Below are 26,601 nucleotides of genomic sequence, written 5' to 3'. Positions count from 1 at the left end.
CTCTTGGGGAAGATAATTTTCAAAGCGTTCTTTAAAAATACATTCTGTAAGGTCCTACCTCCAGAGATTCTGTTTGATTAGCTCTGGCTAAGGTTCAAACATCTCTAGTAATTCTGATAGGCAGACAAGAGCGGACTTTGGATGTGCATCACACACGTAATTGTTAGCCCTGAAACAAAGCATCATCCTCACAGAAGAGATAGTAATGAGAAACACTGAGCTATGACATTTATGAATACTGGTCTCTGGTAACCTAGGTGTGTTAGTCATCTAGTGCTACCTAACAAAGGATCAGAGACTTAGTAGCTTAAAGCAACACACATTTATTATCTTAGAGTTTCTCTGTCAGGAGTCCAGATAAGACTTAGCTAGGTCCTCTGATTCAGGGTCTTACAAGGCTGTAGTCAGATGTTGGCCAGAACTGTGGTCTATCTGATCCTCAACTAGGGAAAGATCTGTTTGCAAGATCACATGGATAGATTAAGGGCCTCAATCACTAGCTGGCTTTGGGCCTGAGGCTACCCCCAGTTCCTTGCCATAGGGGCGTGTCTGAAGCCCAGCTCTCTAGAGAGGGTAGAGGGGCTGGATACGGAGTTGTTCATTGATCACACCTATTGAGGAAGCCTTCATAAAAATCACAACAGGACAGGGTTTGGAGAGTTTCCAGGTTGATTGACATTCACATACTAGGAGGGTGACACACCCCAGCTCCACAGGACAGAGAAGCTCCTGCACTCAGAATCTTCCTAGACCTAGTCCTATGAACCTTCCCATCTGGATGTTCATCTATGTCCTTTATCTTATCTTTTTATAATAAACTGGTAAACAGCAAGTAAACTGTTTTTCCTGAGTTCTGTAAGCCGCTCTAGCAAATTAATCAAATCTTAGAGGAGGGCATCTTGGGAACTTCTACATTACAGCTGATGGGTCAGAACCATAAGCAACAACCTAGATTTGTGATTGCTATCTGAAGTATCTGTGGGGGTTGGGGTGGTGAGGGGACAGTCATGTGAGACTGAGTCCTTATGAGACCTGGTGCTATCTCCAGGTAGATAGTGTCATAACTGAGTTAAATTGTAGGCCCCCAGGTGCTGTCACAGAATTTCATGGAGTGGGGAAACCCCCATACATTTGGTGTCATAAGTTTTATGAGTGTGGTAGTAGTGTGAGAGTGAAGGAGAAACACGAGGAGAACGGACATTTTCCCAACACACCTTGTAAACAGCAAAGAGCCTCTTGTATTCCACAAAAGAAACCTAAAATTTCAGTACAGGAGAAGTGTTGGAGAATCATTTCCCTTACATTCTCACCTTCTGGTTGATTCTACTTTAAAAACTTAGTTTGAAACTAATTAAAGTAAAAACAAGCCAGTGGAGTTGGGAGTAGGGAAACTGGCCTGATAATGTGGGATGCCACAGACTCCTAGTTAAAATAGTAATATGACCCAATATAAATTAAAACAGGAGCTTCCAAGGATTAAAATGTATTATATAAACTGTAATTTATAGAGGGGTGACTATCTCTGCTACTTCTCCATTTGACAGCCTAATTTTGCCTGCCTTAAACCTAGAAGAAAATAAATAAATATATAAATAAAACATAAGTACATAAGCGAATGAATGATGCCTCATGGTGAATTTACTACAACCTTCATGCTGTGGTCCCATCCATTAGAGGCCCCATACCCAATATCCGGTATTATTAAAACCACTGATTCTACTTATTCAACAACCGGTAAATATTTTGCTCTTATAGATTTGGCTAACATGTTCTGTTTAATGCCTATTTCCACAGCCTCTCACTTGCAGTTCGTCTTTGCCTCCACAGGGACATTATAAGTCTTTTCCAGGCTACCCAGGGGGCACCTCAACAGCTTTGTCCTCACAAACTTTGCAAACAAAATAACTGTACCTGCTTTTCTCTAGGAGTACAAAGTATGGCACGGCATTAATGACATACTCCCGCAAGGAGACTCATTGGACACACTCATTACAGACATACAAGTCCGACATGTTTTAGTCATTTGGGGGGTGTGAAGTCTTCATTTATAAATTTTACTTTATCTAATTGATTTTGCCGTGGGTAAATCAGCCCTCCTTAAATGGGTCTCTATTCAACAAATGGCTTAAAATCTCCAAGTTAAAGTCAACAGCCACTCTTATTAGTGCCCTCAGAGATTTCTTCACCGTAGAGGCCTTGGTAACTTCTTCTCATGCCTCCTGGAGTCTGAGGACCCCTTAAAATGGCCATAAGTTATCCAACGACTTCTGATGCAAGAAACTGCTCGTCTTGGCCTCATGCTACACACCAGTAAGACAACCAGGGACTAGTTACATATTGGGCTCTCCTAGAAAGAAAGGCATTCACAGACCCTGAGGTTGTGACCCTCCACACCCAGCTTCTCATTATGCTTTGGGTAATGGAAACTGCCTCACAAGCTTGACACAGCTCCTGAGACCTCCTTAAGACAGGATGGAGCCAAATCTGGACTAACATATGCCTCCTGCAGGAGAGCTGGACTCCTCTGTCCTCCGTCCCTTGCCAGTTGCCATAATGCTAGAGAAGGTCTTACCTCACTACCTCACTACCTACGAGCTCTTGGGATCAACTGAATAGTAATGAGGGTTTGTAGACTATACAGGTAATACTGCTAATCATCTTGTGTGATAAAACTCAGTGTAATGTTGCTGTTTCCCAACCCTTAGCCAGGATTTTCTTTATAAATGATAGTACCCAAGGGACAATACATTTGGGCAGACTTTAAGCAGTCATCTTAGCATTGGGTGTCCCAGCCAACAAATGGCTCCATCTTCACATTCATTACAGACTACTGGTCCACTGCTTAAAAGTATTCCCTTCAGGGTTAAAAAGTCTGTTGCCTCACAGACACCCACGATATAAATCAGTATTACACATGGCTCTACAATATACTAAGACCACAATGTAAGGCCTTGTCAGGACACACCTTATTTCTTTCAGAGTTCTAGGCATTACTGATAGTAACCAAGGCACGTAATTCACTTCTGAGACTGCACAATACTGGGCACGTGAAAGAGGCATTCAACAGAACTTTCATGTCCCAAATAGGTCCCAGATAGTCAGTTTAACTGAGACATAATGGTGTCCTCAACTCTTTTTCAAATGCCAGTCTGACAAACAGATCCCCAAATGGGCCTCTCTCTTGCCCTGGGACTTAATCTCTTAATTCAAGTTTCCTTGGCTAATTTATACCTCATACCAACTCCAAAAAACTTTCCCTCATCAATGTTTCTTGTATTTAAAAGGAAAATGTGGGCATCTGGGTGACTCAGTCAGTCTTGATTTCAGCTCAGGGCATGATCTCAGCGTTGTGAGATTGAGCCCTGCGTTGGGCTCTGCACTGGGCATGGAGCCTGCTTAAGAGTCTCTCTCTTTCCCCCTCCCTCTGCCCTCCCCCCGCCACCTCTCAAAAAAATTAAAAAATAAAAAATAAAAGGGTAATGTGTCTTATCTCCATTTATATAAAGACTCTTTATATATGAGGTCCTTTAATAATGTCTCTTCCTGTTTTTTTAAAAGATTTATTTATTTGAGAGAGGGAAAGAGCACAACTGGGGAAGGGGTAGAGGGAGAAAGAGAAGCAGATTCCCTGCTGAGTGCAGAGCCTACTGTGGGGCTCAATCCCAGGACCCTGGGATCATGACCCAAGTCAAAGGCAGGCACTTAACCAACTGAGCCACCCAAGCACCTCTGTCCCTATCTTTATACATTTTTTCATTGCTATAAGCACTGGAGGCCAGATTGAGGGCACAAACCCTCCTGAGATCCATTAACCATAGATTGTTTCATGAGCCAAGTAGCTGCTAATCTGAAAGGGGACCCATTTGAGCTAAATTTCCATCATAATACAAAAAACCTGTGAAGTGCAGCTGCACAGCATCCTGTTGTCTTATTACTATTGGTCTGGGTGATTTCACTGGTTTACAGTTCAGAGGCCCCAACCCTCCAAAAAAAGCCATACTTTCAATAAAACATGGCAAATGCTAAGATTCATATCAATTCCAGCAGGTACCCACTTAGAAATGTCACCTCAGTCCCACATCCCAGATGATATCACTTTGTTCCAGGAGCTTTCTGTGGAAGATGACATCACCTTATATGACATCGCCCCACCCCAAGACCAAGATGTTTTTGCCCCTTCACTGCAGACAGTTATGCTCAGAACACCAAAACCTTCACTGCAGTGACACCTATGGACTGCCTCTCCTAAGGCAACATACTAGGACATTTATTGCTTTTCCTCCTTGATATTAGGAATCCATTATGTATCCTGAACTCATTGTGTTTAGCTCATTATCTTCATATACTTTTTTCTCCCTGCCACGATTTATACCTCTGGACTCCCATGTGTAAAGGGAAATCTGGTGGAAGTCACTGCTATTTGTGTCATTCTAAAAATTAATGGAGATCATTGCTTTCCCCAGGAGGCACCCACCTCATAGTAGTCAACTCCTTGATTCCCAGATGAGAGGACCACTCACTCCCCAGGGCTTTCTCCTGCTATCCCACCTCCAACTTTTCACCTTATCTGCCCTGCATCTCCAACCATAACTATTTGGTTACATACAAATACCACTAATTGTCACATATACTTTGCTAAATTATCAGTTCGTATCCTCCCACAACATGATTGCTGGGCCAGAAACCTTGAACCACAAAATACACTGAGATATCATTGCCAAAAAATACCTATACATATATACTTGACTAGGTACATATACTTTGTTTCTATGATTTTGAATAGCTTGGATAGTTCATATGAATGGAATATGGTATTTGTTCTTTTGCAACTGGCCTATTTCACTTAACATAATGTCTTTTGGGTTCATGCATATTGTAGCAGGATTGTGACAGGATGTCTTCTTTCTTAAGGCTGCTAAAATTCCATTGTATGTAGATATCACATTTTCCTTATCCATTCATCTATCAGTGGACCCTTGAGTTCTTTTAATTCATTGAGCATCCTTATGATGGTAATTTTGAATTCTTTGGCAAGTCATATGTGTTTATTTAGGTTCAGCTTTTTAAAGATTTAATTGGTTCCTAAACGTGTCATGGTTACCTGCCTTATTTTTGTTGTGGAGATTCAGCATCTGAAGAAGCAGTCAGCTGTCTCAGACTCTGTGGTCTCCTTTACTACAGGCAAGCCTTTTTCCACATAGCCTGGCTAGAGATTCTGGAGACCTCTCAAGCCTTCTCTATGCGTGCATCCTTCCACCGCTTGTGTGTGTAAACTACTTGAAAAGGTTTACTGGTTTCTACGCAGGCGCTCCCCCTTGTGTCTACCCATGATATTGCAGCTTACCCATGGGGCTGTTAGTGAATCATGGTCTGGAGCTCCTCCTAGTGTTTATTAGTGGTACTGTAGACTCTGGCACACACCAGTTCAGGCAGGTCTTTATTCTCAGAAATCCCCTCAAACCTATCGCTACATCCCTGTCAGTACTTGGATACAAGCAAGACAGACGCTGGTTCCCTTGGGTGGCCCCCCTAAAAGTCACTTAGAGACTAACATTCTATTCCTTTCCATCTCCAGAGAGAAGATGGGAGTTGGGGATTTCCAATCCAATGTGCCTTGGTTTGGGGGCAAGTTGGTATGCTCTGATGAGAAGAAACAGGGAATATCAGAAACTTCCTACCAGGCTTCCTACCAGGCTTCTATGCCCTTGGCCTTGCGCTTGCCTGGGGTGTAAGGACCTCTTGACTGGTTTCTGGATTTCTCAGTTGTTTTGCTGATTTGTTGTTAAATCTGTGTCTTCCTATTCCACCATCTTGCTGATGTTACCTTGTGTGCAAGTTTCTGTGTGATTACAAGTTTCAACTAGCTTGTAAACGGGAGCACGATTACTGGATTGTTGTGTGTTTTTTTTTTAAGATTTTATTTATTTGACAGACAGAGATCACAAGTAGGCAGAGAAGCAGGCAGAGAGAGAGGAGGAAGCAGGCTCCCTGCTGAGCAGAGTGCCTGATGCGGGGCTCGATCCCAGGATCCTGGGATCATGACCTGAGCTGAAGGCAGAGGCTTTAACCCACTGAGCCACCCAGGCGCGCCAACGATTACTAGATTGTATACTAGGAGTATGTTAGTTTGCAAAAAAATGCCAAACTGTCTTCCAAAGTGGCTGTAACCATTCTGTATTCCCCTTAGCAATGAATGAGGGTTCTTGTCCCACATCTTAGCCAGCATTTGGTGTTGCCAGTGTTTTGGATTTTAGCCATTCTTACAAGTGTGTACTGGTATCTCGTTGTTCTAATTTACAATTCTTTCTTGACTTGATATTGAGCATCTTTTTGTAGGTTTATTTGCCAATGTGTCTATCTTCTTTGGTGAGATGTCCAGATTTTTGCTCATTTTTTAAATTGGGTTGTTTCTTTATTGTTGAATGTTAAGAATTCTTTGTATATTTTGGATATTAATCCTTTATCAGATATGTCTTTCACAAATATTTTCTCCTAGTGTATGACTTGTCTTTTCATTCTCTTAACAGTGTATTTTGTAGAGTAGAACTTTTTAAAATCTTAATGAAGTATAGCTTATCAATCATTTCTTTTACAGATCATGCTATTGGTGTTGTATCTAAAAAGTCATCACCAAACCTAAAGTCATGTGTATTTTCTCTTATGTTATGTTCTATGAGTTTTATAGTTTTGTATTTTACAATTAGAATTCTGATCCATTTTTGAGTTAATTTTTGTGAAGGCTGTAAAGCTCTGTGTCTAGGTTCTTTTTTTTTTAATTTTTATTTTTTGGCAAGCAGATGCCTGGCTGTTCCAGCACCATTTGTTGAAAAGACTTTTTCCTCATTTTATTGCCTTTGCTGCTTTATCAAAGATTAGTATATGTGAGTTGGTCTCTTTCTCGGCTCTCTTATCTGTTCCATGGACCTATTTGTCTATTTTTTCACAAATACACTATTTTTGTTACTGTAGTTTTACTGTAAGTCTTGAAGCTGGGTATTGTCAATCCTACACTTTTGCTCTTCTCCTTCAATATTGTGTTGGCTATTCTGGATATTTTGCTTTTCCACATAAAATTTATAATTTAAGCCTTTTTAAAAATAGATTTAATTTATTTGACAGAGAGAGAGAGAGAGACCACAAGTAGGCAGAGAGAGAGAGACTGGGGGAAGCAGGCTCCCTGCCAAGCAGAGAGCCCAATGGGGGGCTCGATCCCAGGACCCTGAGATCATGACCTGAGCCGAAGGCAAGGGGTTAACCCACTGAGCCACCCAGATGCCCCTATAATTTCAGTCTTTTGGTGAAACTGTTCTACTGGATTGTGAACTTCTACCAGTTTTCAGTTCCCCTTCCCCAGTGTAGGGCAGGATAGCTACAGTGGGGTGGAGTTGGGCATTTCTCTTCCACAGGTCAGTTAGATGCTAATAAAACCCCAGTAGATTACTGGGGGCATGCCTTGTTATGACTGCTCTAGGTAGGTGTATTTCAAAATAGTGACTTTCCCCTCCTCCTGCCAAAAGCACAGTGGGGATTCTTCTCCAATCTTTACTATGAGAACTTGGTTGGCTTCCTGGTGGTAAAATTCATAAAAATGTGGGAGGTGGGTGTCCCCTATAACTGGGAAACCTTGGAATCTTTAATTCTCAGGTGTGTCGACACTGAGCCTCTTGCAATTTGTCCACTATATAATGTTTAGGTTTTTCTACCCCTGTACTTCCTAACACACAGTTTTCTGCCATTGTGTTTCTGCACTGCTAATTTTTTTGTAAGGACATGTTTTGATTCCCTTCTCGTTTCCTTTTGTGTTTTCCACAGGACTTTTCTTTGTAGTTACCATGGGGATTACTTATAACATCTTAAAGTTTCATATATATATATATCTTACTGTCTAGCATCTTGTAATGCCTGATATTAGGAAGATGGGAAATACACTATCCCCAAATTCCTAGCTTACCTGTAATATCTTCCTTAATTTCACCCTTTGACTCATGACTTTTTCCAAAAAACAAAACAGAAATCCCAAACATTTCCCAAACATATACACTTCCCAAAGATGTTAACAGCAATTAGGAGCACACAGGATTTCATGTTAAATTCATTTGATTTATGCTCATATAAACTAGTTAAATGGGTTTTGTCTTTTTGTTCTTCTTAACTGCATTGTTTTGATATGCTGCTGGGCATCCTGAGATGTGAGATTAGAAGGTTATAGTTAAGATGCAGACATGGTACTTGGAGGTGGTAACTCATGAAGTTACTCATTATATATATCCACATTGATTTTAGTATAGCATGTAACATATTATGTTTTTGATAAAAATATTTTATAAAAGATGATGCTGGGACTTGCTCCAATTCTAAACTGGAGTTTAGATATATAAACTCCAGAATTTGCCACAGAATTATTTTATGTTGCATTTCAAGAATCCCTCTCTATCCAAAATCTACTTGTTTTCTCAGTCTGGATAGCACAGAATACTAAGTTAACCAAATCATCAGAACTTCTGTTTTTAGCAAGTGACCATCTAGAGCAAGAATTGACAAATTTTTTTCTGTAATGGGGCAGATAGTAAATATTACAGGCTTTGCAAACCATTTTGTCTATTACAGGTACTCAATTATGTTACAGTGTGAAAGCAGCCAGACAATGTATGAATTTATGTGGTTCTGTTTTAATGACTTTATGAAACACTGAAGTTGGAATATCATATAATTTCATATAATTTTTTTTTATTTCAACCACTTTAAAATGTAAAAACCATGCTTAGCTTGCATGCCATACAAAAACAGGTGGTGGTCTAAATTAGTTTGCTCTTTCCTGATTTTCAGTGTGATAGTCAGGTTTTATTTAAAGTATTTGATTTCTGGGACGCCTGGGTGTCTATCGGTTAAGCGTCTGCCTTCAGTTTAGGTCCTTGCTCAGCGGAGGGCCTGCTTCTGCTTCTCCCTCTGCCCCTCCTGCCTGCTTGTGTGTACCCACACTCTAATAAATAAGTAAAATATTTAAAAAACAAAAGATGAAGTATTTGATTTCTGATTTCAGGTAATGGGTTCAGATTGTGAATACTGGTTTTATTTCAATAGACTGAAGAATAAATGTGTGCTTTTAGTTCTATGATAATAAATTATGCTTTTGTGATCTAGTTATTTTGACATCAGGAATATGAAAGATTCATAAAAACTGATGGTGAGCTTGTAGTCTCATTTAATTTGGAAGTTCCTTAAATATTTGACAAATTTTGGCCATAACACTTGGTTTGATCTAAGTGCATCTATTTGACTACATTAAAACTTCTTCCCCCCCTGCACTTATCATTTTACTCTATTAAGGGTTTATATCTCCTAATTCTGACAAATTACATTTTTCTACAAATAATGTATTTTTTGTCTAGATTTTCAATTATTAGTAAATATGATAATCTCCTAATCATGTCCATATTTCATGTATTCATCTGACTTCTATTTTTCTTCCTCAGAATTATCATTTTGTATCTATATTTTTTTCTGTCAAGGAAGTAATTTTTCCTTGAATTTTTATTTTTCCTAATGCCTTTAATATATTTGAATGTAGTTTGCTGATATTCTTTTTGCTTTTTGTCTTGTACATTTAGTTAATTTATTAATAATCTCTTGGTGTTTGACTATCAGCATCCCTAAAACCAGAAAATAGGTTCTTAACTAATAAAGAACAAACTGAAGGTTACTGGAGGTGAAGTGGGCAGGGGATGGATTAAATGGATGATGAGAACACTTGATTGTTGAGAACACTTGATGCACTGAGCACCGGGTGTTTTATGTCAGTGATGAATCACTGAATTCTATACTAGAAATTAATATTACACTGTATGTTAACTAAATGTAATTCAAATTAAAACTTGAAAAAAAAAAAAAAAAACACCAGCATGCCCATTGGGCTATATTTTATCTAAATACAGATTTAGCTGCTCTCAGGTTTTTCTAAATGTGTTCATTTTCATTCATTTAAATATAATTCAGGGATTGATTTACTTCTGATTAATGTTATTTGGAAGGGTAGAATCAATATTCAGATATTGGTAGCGATCACATTTTAGTTTTTCTTCCCATTTTGAAGAAGAATGTGACCCTCATGTCTTTGGGTGGAAAGTGATTGAGTAAATATTTCGTATCTTTCCCTACTGTTTTGACAAATGAATTTTGTTATTCTCAATATGTAAATAGGTTTTTGGACAGGCATAAAATTATTGCATCGCATGAAATACAGGTGTAAATGTAGACTCATTCAACCATTCTTTTTCTTTCTTGATTTTTATATCCTAGGATTCTTTTTTCTTTTTAAAACTTCATGCTGAATAAGGAATAAATGTGGGTGAGAAGCTTTTCTACAAACATTTACACCTACTGGTTTTTTGATGTCAATTAAGGTGTATAACATGGTTAAAGTCCTTTCTACAAATAATAATAATGGTGGGGGTACTGATACTAGTATTACATAACATCTGCTAGTTACTACATGTTAGGAACAATCCTCCCCTGTATTTCCCTTTGAGACAAAGAATGAGCTCAAGCAGGGGAAGCAGGGCAGAGGGAGAGAATTCCAAGCAGGCTTCTCACCAAGCATGGAGCCCGACACGGAGCTTGATCTCATGACCCTGAGATGATGACCTGAGCGAAAATCAAGAGTCAGATGCTTAACCAACTGAGCCACCCCAGTAACCGTCATTTTACGTTTTTGTTGTTGTTAAAGATTTTATTTCTTTATTTGAGGGAGAGAGGGAGGGTATGCACAGGGTGAGGGGCAGAGAGAGAAAGGAGGCTCCCCGCTGAGAAGGGAGCCCAATGCAAGAGTTGATTCTGGGACTCTGGGACTCTGGGATCATTACCTGAGCCAAAGGCAGAGACCCAATTGAGAGCCACCTAGGTGCCCCTCATTTTACATTTCTTAACTCATTTAATTCTCACAGCAATCCAACACATTGCTGTGTGTGTATGTGTGTATGTACATTCATACATACAATTAGATATATCAATTATAAAGCAGCACTAACTTTTCTACAAGTGCTGCAAGTATTTATGTATTTGGTTGATTGTGTACATATTTGTAAGCAAAAATAGTTTTTTTTTTAAAGAAGGGTCTGGAAGGGTAAACCGTTAACGTGATTACAATGACAGAACTGAAACTACTGGCAATATTTTTCAAGGAGAAAATACTGAACAGTTATTTTGACATTGAAATGTAATGTTTTTAAAGAAAAACAAACAAAAGCACTAACTTTGTATTTAGAAGGCAACTTTTATAACTGTAAAATTTCAGTGAGCACCATAGAGTATGTCAGTAATATTTAGCAAAACGATCATCTACCACAGAAAAGATTATTATGATACCATTAAAAAGGATGAGAAACAGGTTACGGCATAGCATGCACATCAGGATTACACTAAAGTCTGGAAGGATATGTTGTATAATTTGAAAATAGTAATTTCTTTTTGGTAGGTTTACAAATAACTTTTTTTTTTCATTGTGTGTGTGAGGGTTTTGTTTGTATTTGTTTTGTTTTGTTTTGAAAACATGAAAACTTCAGTGTTACAAAAGGGAAAGAAATAGAGCTGCCTTCAAAAACAGAGTTATAATTCTGCCAGGAATTAGAAGATAGTCTATGTAATGTAACTTATAGTATAGTATTGGTAGAAACATCTATAGGGTAGAGCAATAGAAAAGATGGCTCTAAAACTAAGCTAAAAAAACTCAAACTCAAGCAGCATAAAACAATGGGGAGGAAAGAATTATTTAAGAAGTAGTTTGGGACAGAATCTTTTTTGGAGGGAAGGGAGGTTTAACTTAAACCTTGAATTTACTTTTGAAATACATTCAACAAGTTATGTATACAAGAAAACTACCAATATGTTAGAAAAACATTGTTAACAGTGTTATGGGTTAAACTACGTTGAAGCCCGAACCTCTGGCACCTGTGAATGTGATCCTACAAGGAAATAAGGTTGTTGAGATGTAATCAAAGTAAGGTCATAAGGGTGAGCCCTAATCCAATATGACTGCTGTCCTGTATGAGTCTCCTCTTGTATACAAGACAGAGACAGATTTATACAGGAAGAATGAAATGTAAAGATGGAGGCAGAGATTGGAGTGATGCATTTACAAGACGAGGAATGTTACAGACTGCAGGTAACAGAAGCCAGGAGAAAGACATGGAACAAAATCTTCCTCCGAAGGAACCAACCATACCAACAACTTTAATTTTGGATTTCAGAGCTCCAAAACTGTGAGAATACATTTCTGTTGTTTTAAGTCACCCCACTTTGGGGTACTTGGTACTTTGTTACAGTAGCCTAAAAAAACTACTACACTGTTTTTTTTCCTATTACCTGTTTTAAAGATATTATTATAAAGATTATCAACAGGGCTTATCTTTCACCCAGTATGAATTCCTTCATGACGAATAAGGTCAGAGCGACTACCAAAGGCCTTTCCACATTCCTTACAGTCATAGGGTTTCTCACCAGTATGAATTCTTTGATGTCTAGTAAGGTTTGAGCCTTTATTGAAAGCCCTCCCACATTCATTACATTCATAAGGTTTTTCATCTGTATGAATTCTCTGATGTTGAATAAGTTCTGAGCTCTGAATAAAGGCCTTTCCACATTCCTTACATTCATAGAGTTTCTTGCCTGCATGAATTCTATAATGGTTAGTAAGTGTCGAGGCACTACTAAAGGCCTTCCCACATTCCTTACATTCGTAAGGTTTCTCACCAGTATGCATTCTCTGATGTTGAATAAGCCTTGAGTGTTGAGTAAAGGCTTTCCCACATTCCTTACATTCGTAAGGTTTCTCACCAGTATGAATTCTCAGATGCGGAAAAAGTTGAGAACTCTTAGTAAAGGCTTTTCCACATACTTTACATTCATAGGGTTTCTCACCAGTGTGAATTCTCTGATGATCACTGAGGTTTGAGCAATAATTAAAGGCTTTCCCACATTCCTTACATTCATAGGGTTTCTCACCAGTGTGAATCCTCTGATGCTGAGAAAAATATGAACTACAACTAAAAGCCTTGCCACATTCCTTACATTCATAGGGTTTTTCACCAGTGTGAATCCTCTGATGTCGAGTAACAAGTGAGCCACGGCTAAAGGACTTCCCACACTCCTTACATTCATAGCTTTTGTCAGCAGAATGAGTTCTCTGATGCTGAATAAATTGTGAGTTCTGATTAAAGGCCTTTCCACATATCTTACATTCACAGGGTTTCTCTTCATTAACAGTTTTTTGATGTGGAGTAAGAAATGTGGGCTGAATAAAAGTGGGCATGTCTTCATGGGTAAATATTACTTGACTAAAATGTCTCTTCTTTAGGGATAATATCTTGGTCTCACACATAGATTCCAGATCTGAAAGAAATAAAAATGCGTGTGTTCATTTTTCCTATCTTGGGAGAGACTGAAACTTCTAAAAAAGAAAAAAGATTAAAGTAAAAATAACATCTGGGAAAGTAAATGCTTAAACAGTTCTTGAATATGGCTAAGCAATTTTCAAAACTGGTAACAAAAGCATGGACATTGAGGAGAGCCAAGAAAAGAAATTCAAGAGGATGATTGAGAAATAAACGCCCTCTATTCTGAAATTCTGATGTGAATCAGAATCACCTGAAACTTCCATAAATATACCCTATTCAGGGATACCCTCCATATTTTACAGTGATTCTAATCATATATACATGTTTATAAGCATATACTGTCACACACAGCATCATACTGAATATCTTATAATTTGTGGATAATTGTTTGACCTATATAAAGAAGACCACTGAGGAATAAATGTGGTGAAATGGGGGCATCTGGGTGGCTCAGTCGTTAAGTGTCTGCCTTCAGCTCAGATCATGATCCCAGGATCCTGGGATCGAGACCCGCATCAGGCTTCCTGCTCTGTGGGAAGCCTGCTTCTCCCTCTCCCACTCCCCCTGCTTGTGTTCCCTCTCTGGCTGTCTCTCTCTCTCTCTCTGTCAAATAAATAAATAAATAATAAGATAAATGTGGTGAAATGTATGAATGAGGGACACAGTCTGAGACTATGCAAAGGGTGTGTTGTTGGCAAATCCACATTGGGGGATACCCTAGTCTAAGCTGCTGAATGAAACTGGCAAGAATGGTTTCAGGTAATTCTATGGATAGGGCTTGATATATTGGGGGTTCACTGAAAAGAGTTTACCTTGGAATTCTCTGATGCTGACTTTGGAAGAGAGAGGAATGGAATCTCATGGCAGTGACTAAGAAAGCAGGCAGCTTGAATATGAGAAAGAAGAGAGTAAGAATGAAATATACACTGTGAGAAGAAGATAGGTACTCCAAGTCCAATTTTTTGTCATTCTGTACGTCTGCCATGAAAGCACTGCAAGTATTGATTCTGAGTTTACGAATTTTAGCAAGTAGGTGAATTCATACATATAGAATCTGTAATGAGTGTCAAGTGTACATTTAATTTAAAAGGGGGACAATTGGCACCTGGGTGGCTCAGTGGGTTAAGCCTCTGCCTTCAGCTCAGGTCATGATCTTAGGGTTCTATGATCGAGTCCCGCATCGGGCTCTCTGCTCAGCAGGGAGCCTGCTTCCCCCCCTCTTTCTGCCTGCCTCTCTGCGTACTTGTAATCTCTCTCTCTGTTAAATAAATAAATAAAATCTTAAAAAACAAATGGGGGGGACAATTTCTGTTAAAAATGACAGACTGAACCTATGAGTTTTCCACTGCCTCTTCATGAATTCACAGGAAAATTACAGTGTAAGCTTAACAAGAGGAAAGAAAAACCTCACTAGGACAGTGAACACTGGAGAAGAGACAGTAACAATAAAATCTGGAAACTAGGAAGCCAATGAATGAGTGATAAATGAGTCTGCAGACCAAAGAAAGTCAAACTGGGCTTGCAGTGGATGAATTCCAAAGCACTAACTTATAGTGCTGATCCCCTAAAATGCACAAAAATTGAAGGCATCAGGCATTTCTAATAGTGGGGTACACAGAGAATGCTGAAAGCTAAAGAACAAATTCAAGATTGTATTACTAGTAAGACCCCTAGGATCCCTTCTCCTATCCCATACAGGATTATACTTCCTTATTCTCACAGAAAACTCAAAATGTAGAAATATGGAACCAGAAGGAATCTGGATTCAGGAACATCGGGCATAGCTGTGGCTACAGGTATTGAATTAAGGACAAAGATTAACAGAAAATATGTACACTTGTGATAAAATAAAGAACATATCTGGTCTTTGTTCCTAGTTCCCAGCACAGAACTCCACAAACCACTGGAATTTCCTGACCGGAAAGTCTTTTGTTATTCACAAGCTCCTTTTGATCATACCTAAGTTTTCCTAATGCAGTGATTCACAGTGGGCACTTAGCTTCAAGGGAGGGTCTGACCACTCATGACTACATAATCAATAAAAAACTCAGGGCAGGGAGCGCCTGGGTGGCTCAGTGGGTTAAGCCTCTGCCTTCGGCTCAGGTCATGATCTCAGGGTCCTGGGATCGAGTCCCGCATCGGGCTCTCTGCTCTGTAGGGAGCCTGCTTCCTCCTCTCTCTCTCTGCCTGCCTCTCTGCCTACTTGTAATCTCTGTCTGTCAAATAAATAAATAAAATCTTTTTAAAAAAATAAATAAATAAAAAATAAAAATAAAAAAAACCTCAGGGCAAGGTCAGGGTAACTTCCTGGTTGGTAACTATATAATGTACCTGGAGGATAACACACCTTGATTTCATGGGCATTGAATTTCCTGTCCTTGGTACCTCCTAGACCTTGCCCTGTATTATGTCTTCAGCTAACTTTTCATTGTATCCTTTATATAAAATGGCAATCATAAGTACAGTGCTTTTCATGAGTTTTGTGAGCTGTTCTTTTTGGTTTTTTAGTTTTGTGAGTTTTTCTAACGAATTATCAAACCTGAGGAGGTGTGTAAAACTCTAAATTTAGTCAGCCAGACAGAAATACGACCGGTAGCCTAGGGATCCTAGTTGCAACTAGTGTCTGAACTGGTGGGCACTTTGCCCTTTAACTTGTGGAATCTGATGTTAACTCCAGGAAGTGTCAGAATTGAGTTAAAGTATAAGACATCCATTTGTTGCCAGAAAATTTGTCCAGGCCACAATACTGAAATAACCCTGTTGATTTCACCCCAATTTAACCACCGGAACACTGATAATAACTCCCTCAACTAGGAATGAAAGTAAAGGTCTCTTCTCTCAGGAAGATTATGCATAAAAGACCAAATTACCAAAAGTGGGCTGTCCCCAGTATATTAACCCAACCAGATCATCCTAAAATCAACGAGACCCAATCCCTACTACACAGAAGTTCCAATCATCTTTTTAGCATCTCATACTTAAAAATGAGCAGTAAGTGATTGTTCATCAGACATTTGAAAAATGTTGCTTAACATGAAGAAGCTCCCAAAAGAGAAAAAAGTATCTGTGACGAAACAATCAGAGCAAGGAACAGAAGAAAATGTCAAAACATAATGAATAACCTCAGAGAGCTAACCAAATTAAAAAGGCTACAAGATGCTAAATAAAGGAACACTAAGAAAACATACACACACAAAATTCTTAGAAATTGATAATACAATAATGAAAAAATATTTTTAAAAACCCCAAAAGTTCCTGTCTAAACTCAGAATGTACACAAAATTCTGGCTTTGTTTCTCAATTGACCCTGGAGAAATTATAGAGAATTTGGTTTTATACGAACTGATGCAAACTGTGAAATATTCTAGAGAGACTGAAGACTGGTGCAAACTTGTGTGTATTTGAGGATGGAGGCTACTTGCCTGGAGAAATGGTAATAGGAGGCAAGGAGAGGATGGCCTGATAGTAAGGTCTTTAAACTCTGATTTAGCCTTTCCCTGAAATGCCTTGGGATCACTGTTGCCTGTGCCTTCCCACAGAAATTGGTGGCAACTGCTCAAGCAGCTAAGTAGGATAACCTAATGGTAAAGAAAAAGTCCTGCTGGACAGAAGAATATGGCTAACCATCTGCTTTCTGGTAAAGAAAAAGTCCTGCTGGACAGAAGAATATGGCTAACCATCTGCTTTCAGGCATCTGCTCCTCTACCGTCTCAACTATTAAAACCGCTAGAGTTGGTGGATTACAAAAAGGGAAGGCATACTCTTCCTATAGATGCTGCTGCTTTGTAAATGTTGAAAGAGCAAACTCTGATGAGAAGAATGACCTGGTAGAGCAGTAGCAAATAAAAGTTATCAGTGGTGAATCCTGAGGTCTTAGGGCTTGTCATCCTGAGCTCATCTCCTCCCACTTCTTAAATCTACCCGGAGGGACACAGGCCTGGATCTATCTTTTGGCCCCTCCTCAGGCACACTGCCACACAAGGTGATTGATAACTTCTTGGGAACATGAACCCACAGGCCAAAATGGCCACACACCAGAGGGTACAACTGTTGTTGAAATAAGACCACAAACTTCCATGATCACCTTGACAGATACAGAAAAATTGTAGGATGTGGCCAACACCTATTTATGATAACTCTGACCAAATTAGCACTGCAAAGTAATAGCTGTAACTTGGTAAAAGTTATCAGAACTATGGCAAAAACTGCAGTTAAGTGAAGAACTTCAGATATGCTCCTTAAAGGATGGGGAAAAAGAAATGGATGCCCATTACCAATGTTACCAATTAAGACAGTACAGGCCAGCATTATAAGCAAAGAAATAATAAATATGAGGACTGTAAGGGAAGTGATAAATCTAACAACATGCAGATAATATGATGATCGAACTAGAAAAACCAAGAGAATAAAAAATTAACTTCAGTAAAGTTGTTGGATATTAAAGATCACTTACAAAAATAGTATTTTGGGGGCGCCTGAGTGGCTCAGTGGGTTAAAGCCTCTGCCTTCGGCTTGGGTCATGATCCCAGGGTCCTGGGATCGAGCCCCGCATCGGGCTCTCTGCTCGGCAGGGAGCCTGCTTCCTCCTCTCTCTCTGCCTACTTGTAATCTCTGCCTGTCAAATAAATAAATAAAATCTTAAAAAAAAAAAAGTATTTTGAGTAACATTAGCAAGATGGTGGAATAAGTGCTAGAATCTCCTGACTCCCACAAACACATCAACTCAACAGCAATACAAGGAATTCCCTTTGTGAGAAATCTAGAAACTCATTCAGAGAATCCTGTATACTAGGCAAGGGTAAAGCCAGCCATATCAAAACTAGTAGGAAAACTGGAGACACCTCACCATGATCCCCATTTGTGGGATAGTGCCATACAACTGAGAGGAAACAGCCAGCTTCTCCCTGAATAGAAAAGAAGCTGGAGTGCACATCTAATGACTCCACTTTTCTGAGTGCTGCCTAACTGACTGTCTTGGAGGCTTGATCAGACCTGGCATACCCTAAGCCCCGGGGACTACAAAGAACAGAAGCACTGGTTTGAACTAGCATGCAGGCACTCACCACAGCTCCTTCCCCTGCTCAATGCAGAGTGAGTGGGAGGAAAACTTCAGCTCCCAGCTTCTCCCTGGAGAAGGAAAGAGGTGGACTGTGTGTCAAACATTCCAACTTTTCTGGGGTTTGCCTAAGGGACTGGCTTCTATCTCCTCAGTCTCAGAGTGCTGATGGGACCCAGCAGATTCAAGATATCTGAGGGCCACCAAGAACAAAGAAGGTGGTTTGAACTAGCACACAAACTCACCATAGCTCCTCCTCCTGGCCTACTGCCGAATGGGTGGAAAACTCCAGCTCCAGCTCCCATTATCTCCTTGAGGATGAAAAAAGTTGGACCTTGCATCCAATTTTCTAACTTCTCTGGAAGCTACCCAAGGGACTGGCTTCTATCTCACTATCGCAGGACCTGGCATACACTGGACCCCCCAGGGACTACAAAAAACAAAGGGAGTATTTTAAACTAGCATGAAGGCACTATAGCTCTTCTCATAGGTTAATTCATAGCAAATGGGAGGTAAAACCCCAGCTCCCAGTTTCTTCCTACAGGGGGAAAGAGTGCATCAAATATTTCAATTTTTCTGGGGATTACTTGAGGGACTGGCTTCTATCTTGGAGCCCTGGAGGGACCTGGCATATTTTAGAAACTGGAAGCCACTGAGAACAAAAAAGGTGATTCGAACTAGCATGCAAACAATTGCCAGAGCCCTTTCCCCCATTCTAGAGCAGAGCTGGCAAGCAAAACACTCCAGCTCCCACATTCTCTCTGGAAAGGGAAAGAACCTGGACCACACATCCAATGTTCTAATTTCTTCAGGATTTACATGAGGAATTGGTGCTGATGAGACTTGGCATACTCTAAACACGTGGAAGTCACTAATAAAGATGGTGGTTTAGACTAGCATGAATGTTTGAGAGGCTCACAGAAGCTCTGACTGGTGAAGGTCTTCTCTTCTATGAGGCTAATTCATAATGAACAGGACAAGTGGCATTTTTTCTAAACATGTAGATACCAACACAAAAAATCAAGGAAATAAAATGAAGAAATAGAGGAAACATAATCCAAACAAGGAAACAAAATAAAGCTCCAGAAAATTACCCTAATGAAATATAGGTAGAGGAATTATCTGACAGAGAATTTTAAATAACCATCATGAAAATGCTCAATGAGCTCAGGAGAACAAGGCATGAGGAAAGTGAGAATTCCAACCACGAGACAAAAAATTTGGAAAAAAAAAAAAGAAAAAGAAAGAAATCTTGGAGCTGAAGAATGCAATAAATGAACTGAAAAAAAATTTTTTTAAGTTTTTTTTATTTATTTCTTTGATGGAGATCACAAGTAGGCAGAGGCAGGCAGAAAGAGAGGGGGAGAAGCAGACTCCCCACTGAGCAGAGAGTCTGATGCGGGGCTCCATCCCAGGACCCTGAGATCACGACCTGAGCCAAGGGCAGAGGCCTAACCCACTGAGTCACCCAGGATCCCCTGAACTGAAAATTTCAATAAATGGACGCAACATTCAACAGACTAGAGCAAGCAGAAGACAGAATCAGTGAACTCAAAGACAGGTCTTTTGAAATTATTCAATCAACAGAACAAAAAGAAAAGAGAATAAAAAAGAGTGAAGAAAGTTTAAGGCTCTTATGAGGCACCAAGAAATGGCCCAATATACACATAGGAGTTAGAGGCAGAGAAAGAACAACAAAATTTACTCAAATTAGTAATGGATAAAAACTTCCCAAATCTGGGGAAGGAAATGGACATCCAGACTCAGGAAGCCACAGTATTCCAAAAAAGATGCACACAAAGAAATGCACACCAAGACACACTATGTCACACTGAAACATCATTATGTTTTTGTCAATAGTCAAAGGCAAAGAGGGGTGTCTGGCTCAGATAACTGTCTGGCTCAGTTGGAAGAGTGTGCAACTCTTGATCTTGGGGTTGTAAGTTCAAGCCCCATTCTGGGGGTAGAGATTACTAAAAAAGTAAAATAAAAACTTCAAAGGCAAAGAGAATTTTGAAAGCATCAAGAGATAACAAACTGTCTTGTACAATGGAACCCCCATAGGACAATGAACAGATTATTTAGCAAAATTTTGAAGGCTGGAAGGAAGCTGGATGATATATTCAAAGTGGTGAAAGAAAAACAATTGCCACTCAAGAACATTATACCCAGAAAAACTTTCTTCATGAACAAAGGAGGGAGAGACTTTTCCCAAACAAAACCTGAGGGAGTTCATCACCACTAGACCTGCCTAAAGAAAGTTTTTCAACACAAAACATAAGGATGGTAAACAGCAACATAAGGGAATAAAAAAGCATAAAAGTTCTGTTTGTAAAAGCAAATATATAGACAAGCACAGAATACTGTAATACCGTTACACAGGAGGGTAAACTACTTTTAATTCTAGTATAAAAGTAAAAAGGTAAAAGTATTATAAATAACTACACATAAAAATATATTAATGGGGGCCCCTGGGTGGCTCAGTGGGTTAAGCCGCTGCCTTCGGCTCAGGTCATAATCTCGGGGTCCTGGGATCGAGTCCCGCGTCGGGCTCTCTGCTCAGCAGGGAGCCTGCTTCCCTCTCTCTCTCTCTGCCTGCCTCTCTATCTACTTGTGATCTCTCTCTGTCAAATAAATAAATAAAATCTTTAAAATATATATATATATATATATATCAATGGATATACTGATATACTATAAATAGATTAAATTATAACAATGGTAACACAATATATGGGAGAATAAGAATTAAGTGTTTTCTATGTGATTGAAATCAAGTTCTCAGTTTAAAACATAGTTATAAAATATTTTATGAAAGCCCAGCATAACCACAAAGAAAATACTTCTAAAGATTACAAAAAAAGAAAAATAAAAAGGATTCAAAGCATACCAATGCAAAAATAAATACATAAAAGAAGCAAAAAGACAGGAAAAAAGAAAAAGGGACAAAAGAACTACAAGAACAGAAAAACGACAAATAGTAACAGTAAATCTTTCCCTATCAATAGTAACTTTAAGATTTCACTTATTTATTTGACAGAGAGAGAGATCACAAGTAGGCAGAGAGGCAGGCAGAGAGAGACGGGGAAGCACACTCCTCACCAAGCAGAGAGCACAATGTGAGGCTCAATCCCAGGACCCTGAGATCACAACCCGAGCTGAAGGCAGAGGCTTTAACCCACTGAGCCACCCAGGGTCCCCTCAATAGTAACTTTAAACGTAAGTGGGTTAAACTTCCCAATCAAATGACATAGTGGCTGAATGGATCCAACTATATGCTGTCCTCAAGAGACCCACTTTAGATTTAAGGACACACATATCGGTTGAAAGTGAAGAAACGGAAAAAGATATTCCATGTAAATGGTAACCTATATCTGACAAAACAGGCTTTAAGTAAAAAACAGTCAAAAGAGATGAAAGACATTATATAATAATAAAAGGCTTAACTCACCAGGAAGATACAGCAAGTATAAATATATACAGATCCAACATCAGAGCACATACATAAAGCAAACACTGACAAAACTAAAGTGAAACATAGACCAAAATAATTGGATAGTTTGATAGCCTACTTGCAATAATAGAAAAAACAACCAGACAGAAAATAAACAGTGACTTGAAAACTACCATAGATCAATTGGACCTAATAGACCTATACAGAACATTTCACTCAGTTGTAACAAGATATATGCTTATCAAGTGCACATGGAATGTTCTCCAAGACAGATCATATATTATGTGACAAAACAAGTCTCTTAAGAAATTTAAGAAGAATGAAATCATTCCAAGTATCTTTTCTGACAATAGTGAATGAAACTAGAAATCAACAGCAGAATGAAAACTAGAAAATTCACAAATATGATGATATTAAACAATACACTTTTGAATAAGCAATTGGTCAAAAAGAAATAGAGAAATTAGAAAATATCCTGAGACAAATGAAAACATATTTATGAGATGCAGAAAAGGCAGTACAAAGAGGGAAGTTTACAGTTCCTACATTAAAAAATAAGAAAAATCATAAATATATGACCTTACACCTTAAGAAACAAACTAAACCCAAAGTTGGCATACGGAAGGAAATAATAAATTTTAGAGCAGATATAAATCAAATAAAATAGAAAAACAGGAAAGATCAATGAAACTAACAGTTGGTCTACTGAAAAAATAAATAAAATTGATAAACTTTTAGTTGTAAGAAAAAAGCAGAAACTCAAATAAATAAAATAAAAAATCTATAACTGATGTTACAGAAATTAAAAGGACCATTAAGAGGCTAGTATGAACAAGTAGATAACCTGGAAGAAATGGATAAATTCCTAGAAATATATAACCTACCAAGGCTAAATCATAAAGAAACAGGAAGTCTGAACAGACCTAGAACTAGTAAGGACATTAACTCACAATAAAAAAAATCTCTCAACGTGGGAGGCCTGGGTAGCTCAGTCAGTTAATTGTAGGCCTTCAGCTCAGGGCATGATCCCAGGGTCATGGGTCAGAGCCCCATGCTGGGCTCCCTGCTCAGTGGGAAGTCTGCTTCTCCCTCTGCCCCCACCCCATGCTCCCTCTCTTCAATAAATAAATAAAATCTTTAAAAAAAAAGAAAATTTCTCAATAAAGAAAAGCCCAGGACCAGATGGCTTCATTGGTGAAGTCTACCAAACATTTAAATAATAATAATAATAATGCCAATCTGGGGGTGGGGAAGGGCTGCCAATTCTAAAACTCTTCCAAAAAACTGAAAAGAAGAGAACACATTCAAACTCATTTTATGAAGCCAGCATTACCCTCATGCCAAAGTCAGACAAAGACACCATAAAAAAGAAAACAACAGGCCAATTCCCTAATGAATACTGAGGCAAAAATTCTCAACAAAATACTAGTAAACTAAATTCAACAGCACATTAAAAGGATCGTATACCATGACCAAGTGGAATTTATCCCTGGGATGCGAAGATAATCCAACATACAAAATCAATTAATGTGATACACCACATTAAGAGAATGAAAGATTGGAGTGCTTAGGTGGCTCAGTAGTCTAACTTTGGCTCCAGTCATGATCTCAGGGTCCTGGGATTGAAGCCCCACGTCTGGCTCCTTGCTCAGTGGGGACTCGGCTTTTCCCTCTCCCTCTTCCCCCATCCGTGCTCTCTCAAATAAACAAATAAAAATCTTTAAAAAAAAATAGAGAATGAAGGATAAAAATTACATGATCATCTCAACAGATGCAGAAAAAGCATTTGATAAAATTCAACACCTTTTCAAGATGAAAAATCCTCAACAAACTAATAACATGGATATTATCTTAACATAATAAAGGCCACATATAAAAGTGCACAACTAATATCATACTTGATGAAAAACTGAAAACTTTCCCTCTAAGATCATGAAGGAAAAACACCCACTCTTGCCACTTCTACATCTGGTATACAGAAAACTCTGAAGACTTTACATAAAAACTGTTAGAACTAATAAACCATTAAATTAGGGTTTCAGTTTGCAGTTTCAGGACACAAGATCAATATACAAAAATTAGTTGTTTCTTTACACTGACAATAACCTGAAAGAGAAATGAGACAAACAATCTCATTTATAATCATCAAAAGGAAAAGGACTATTTAGGAACACACATAACCGATGAGGTAAGAGACTTGTACAATGAAAACTGCAAAACACTGATGGAAGAAATTAAAGATACACAAGATAATGGACAGCTATTCTGTGTTCATGGATTAGAAGAATATTGTGAAAATGTCCATACTCCCAAAACAATCTAGTGATTCAATGCAATCCCTATCAAAATCCCAACAGCATTTTCTATAGAAATAGAAAAAAATCCAATGAGCCAAAACAATCTTCAGAAAGTGCAAAAAAGTTGGAGGCTTCACATTTCCTGATTCCAAAATACAAAGCAGAAGTAATTAAAACAGTATGGTACTGGCACAAAGACATACATATCAGTCAATAGAATAGAAGAGAACAAATAAATTCATGTATACACAGTCAATTAATATGCAACAAAGATGCCAAGACTACATAACAGAAAAGGGAAAGTCTCTTTAACAATGATGATGGGAAAACTGAACATCCACGTGCAAAATTTGGCCTTTATCTTATCCCATACAGAAAAATCACCTCAAAATGTATTAAAGACTTAAACATGAGACCTGACACTATAAAGCTTCACATAAGGGAAAAGTTTCATGACACTCGTCTTATTGATGATTTCAGGATATGACACCAAAAGCGAGACAATAAAAGCAAACAGACATACAGGACTACATCAAATTTAAAAGCTTGTGCACAGCAAAGGAAACAAAAGTGTGAAAAGGCAACTTAGGGAATGGGAGAGAATATTTGCCAACCATGTATCCGATAGTGGTTAATTTCTAAAATATATAGCGAAAGAACTAATCTGATTAAAATATAAGTTGAGAACGTGAGTAGACGTTTTTCCAAAGAAAATGTATAAATGGTCAAGAAGTATATGAAAGATGCTCAAAAATCTCAAATCATTACAGAAGCATAAATCAAAACCATGAAGAAACATTGCCTATTACTTTTAGGATGGCTGTCATTAAAACAAACAAACAAAAAAAAACAAGTAATAAATATTGGTGAAGACGCAAAGAAACTGGAACTCTTGTACACTATTGGTGGAAATGCAAAATGGTGCAACCCTCTGAAAACAGTATGAGGAGGTTCCTAAAAAATTAACAATAGAATATCATATGATCCATCAATCCCGCTTCTGGGTATTTATCCAAAAGAATTGAAATCAGGATCTTTTTTTTTTTTTTAAGATTTTATTTATTTATTTGACAGAGAGATCACAAGTAGGCAAAGAGGTAGGCGGGGGGGGGGGAGCAGACTCCCTGCTGAGCAGAGAGCCCGATGCGAGGCTCGATGCGGGGCTCAATCCCAGGACCCTGAGATCATGACCTGAGCCGAAGGCAGAAGCCTCCCCACTGAGCCACCCAGGCACCCCGTTTGAAATCAGGATCTTGAAGAGATATTAGCACTCATGTGTTCATTGCAGTACTACTCATAATAGTCAAGATGTGAAAACAACCTAAATCCACAGATGGATTTATATAAACAAAATATATATTTACAACGGAATATTATTCAACCTTAAAAAGAAGGAAATCCTTCCATATGAAACAACATGAAGACACTAAGCTACATGAAATAAACCAGTTATAGGACAAATACAGCATTATTTGACTTATATGAGCTATCTAAAAAGGGCAAAACTCACAGAACAAAAGAGTAGTTACCAAGAGTAGTTGGTTACCAAGGGCTGGGGTTTATAAGGAAATGAGCAGTTGCTAATCAGCAAGTATAAAGTTTTAAAAATGCAAGGCAAATAAGTGCTGGAGATCTGCTATACAATACTGCGCCTAAAGTTAACAATACTGTATTATATACTTAAAAATTTGTTGAGGGTAGATCTCATGTTAAATGATCTTATCACAATTAAGTTTTTTTTTAAGATTTTATTTATTCGAAAGAAAAAGAGAGAGGAACAGCAAGCACGAGCAGAGGGAAAGGGCAGAGGAAGAGGAAGCAGCAGACTCCCTGCCGAGCAAGGAGGTAGACATGGGGCTTGATCCCAGGATCATGAGATCACGACCTAAGTCAAAGGCAGATGCTCAACCAATTGAGCCATCCAGGTGCCCTTCACAATTAAATTTAAAAAGAAAGAATAAAAAGCAGTTGTATGAATTTATACCCTATCAGCAGCTTGAAGGTGCTGTTCCACATTCTCATCTAGTCTTACTAATGTCAGACTTAAATTTTTGCCCATGTTACAGATGACATAATGGTATCCCACTACCTTTCTCTGATAATAAAATTAAACTACTTTCCACATGTTAAAAAAAAAAGCTTATACTATTTCTCTGTACCAACAATACCAATTAGAAAATTGTAGATGCTTTCAATCTACTTGAAAAATCTAGAAAGTAACTGAACAAAGAACAAAAAATTGCTATGAAGAACAAAAGTTATAAATGATTTGTCTGGTGAAAAGACAGTCTGAAGGTTACAAATTTATTATCCTCTAAGACAGTAACTAGTTTTTGTATCCATGGTAGTGATGTGATTCCTGCACTGTAATATAATTACATATATATGTGTATAATCATAATATAA

General features: G+C 38.4%; 1 protein-coding gene across 7 annotated transcripts in view; it reads right to left on the bottom strand.

Annotated features, from left to right (window-relative positions):
• The window catches only part of ZNF829 (zinc finger protein 829), a 60,003-nt gene that overhangs the window by 23,565 nt on the left and 9,837 nt on the right, over window positions 1–26,601 (bottom strand). For 6 of the 7 annotated variants that reach the window (XM_045988797.1, XM_045988798.1, XM_045988799.1 and 3 more), the window contains one exon: window positions 10,943–13,383. The exons of the other annotated variant lie outside the window; for it this stretch is intronic. In XM_045988797.1, the coding sequence (XP_045844753.1) occupies window positions 12,404–13,383 (980 nt within the window). In that variant the 3' untranslated portion in view covers window positions 10,943–12,403. Of the gene's footprint in view, window positions 1–10,942; window positions 13,384–26,601 lie in introns of those variants that run through there. 7 annotated transcript variants of the gene reach the window in all.

The sequence above is a fragment of the Meles meles genome, chromosome 19, assembly GCF_922984935.1.
Source record: "Meles meles chromosome 19, mMelMel3.1 paternal haplotype, whole genome shotgun sequence".
NCBI lineage: Eukaryota > Metazoa > Chordata > Mammalia > Carnivora > Mustelidae > Meles > Meles meles.
Note: the sequence above shows the minus strand (reverse complement) of the source record. Positions and strands in the feature narration are given on the sequence as shown.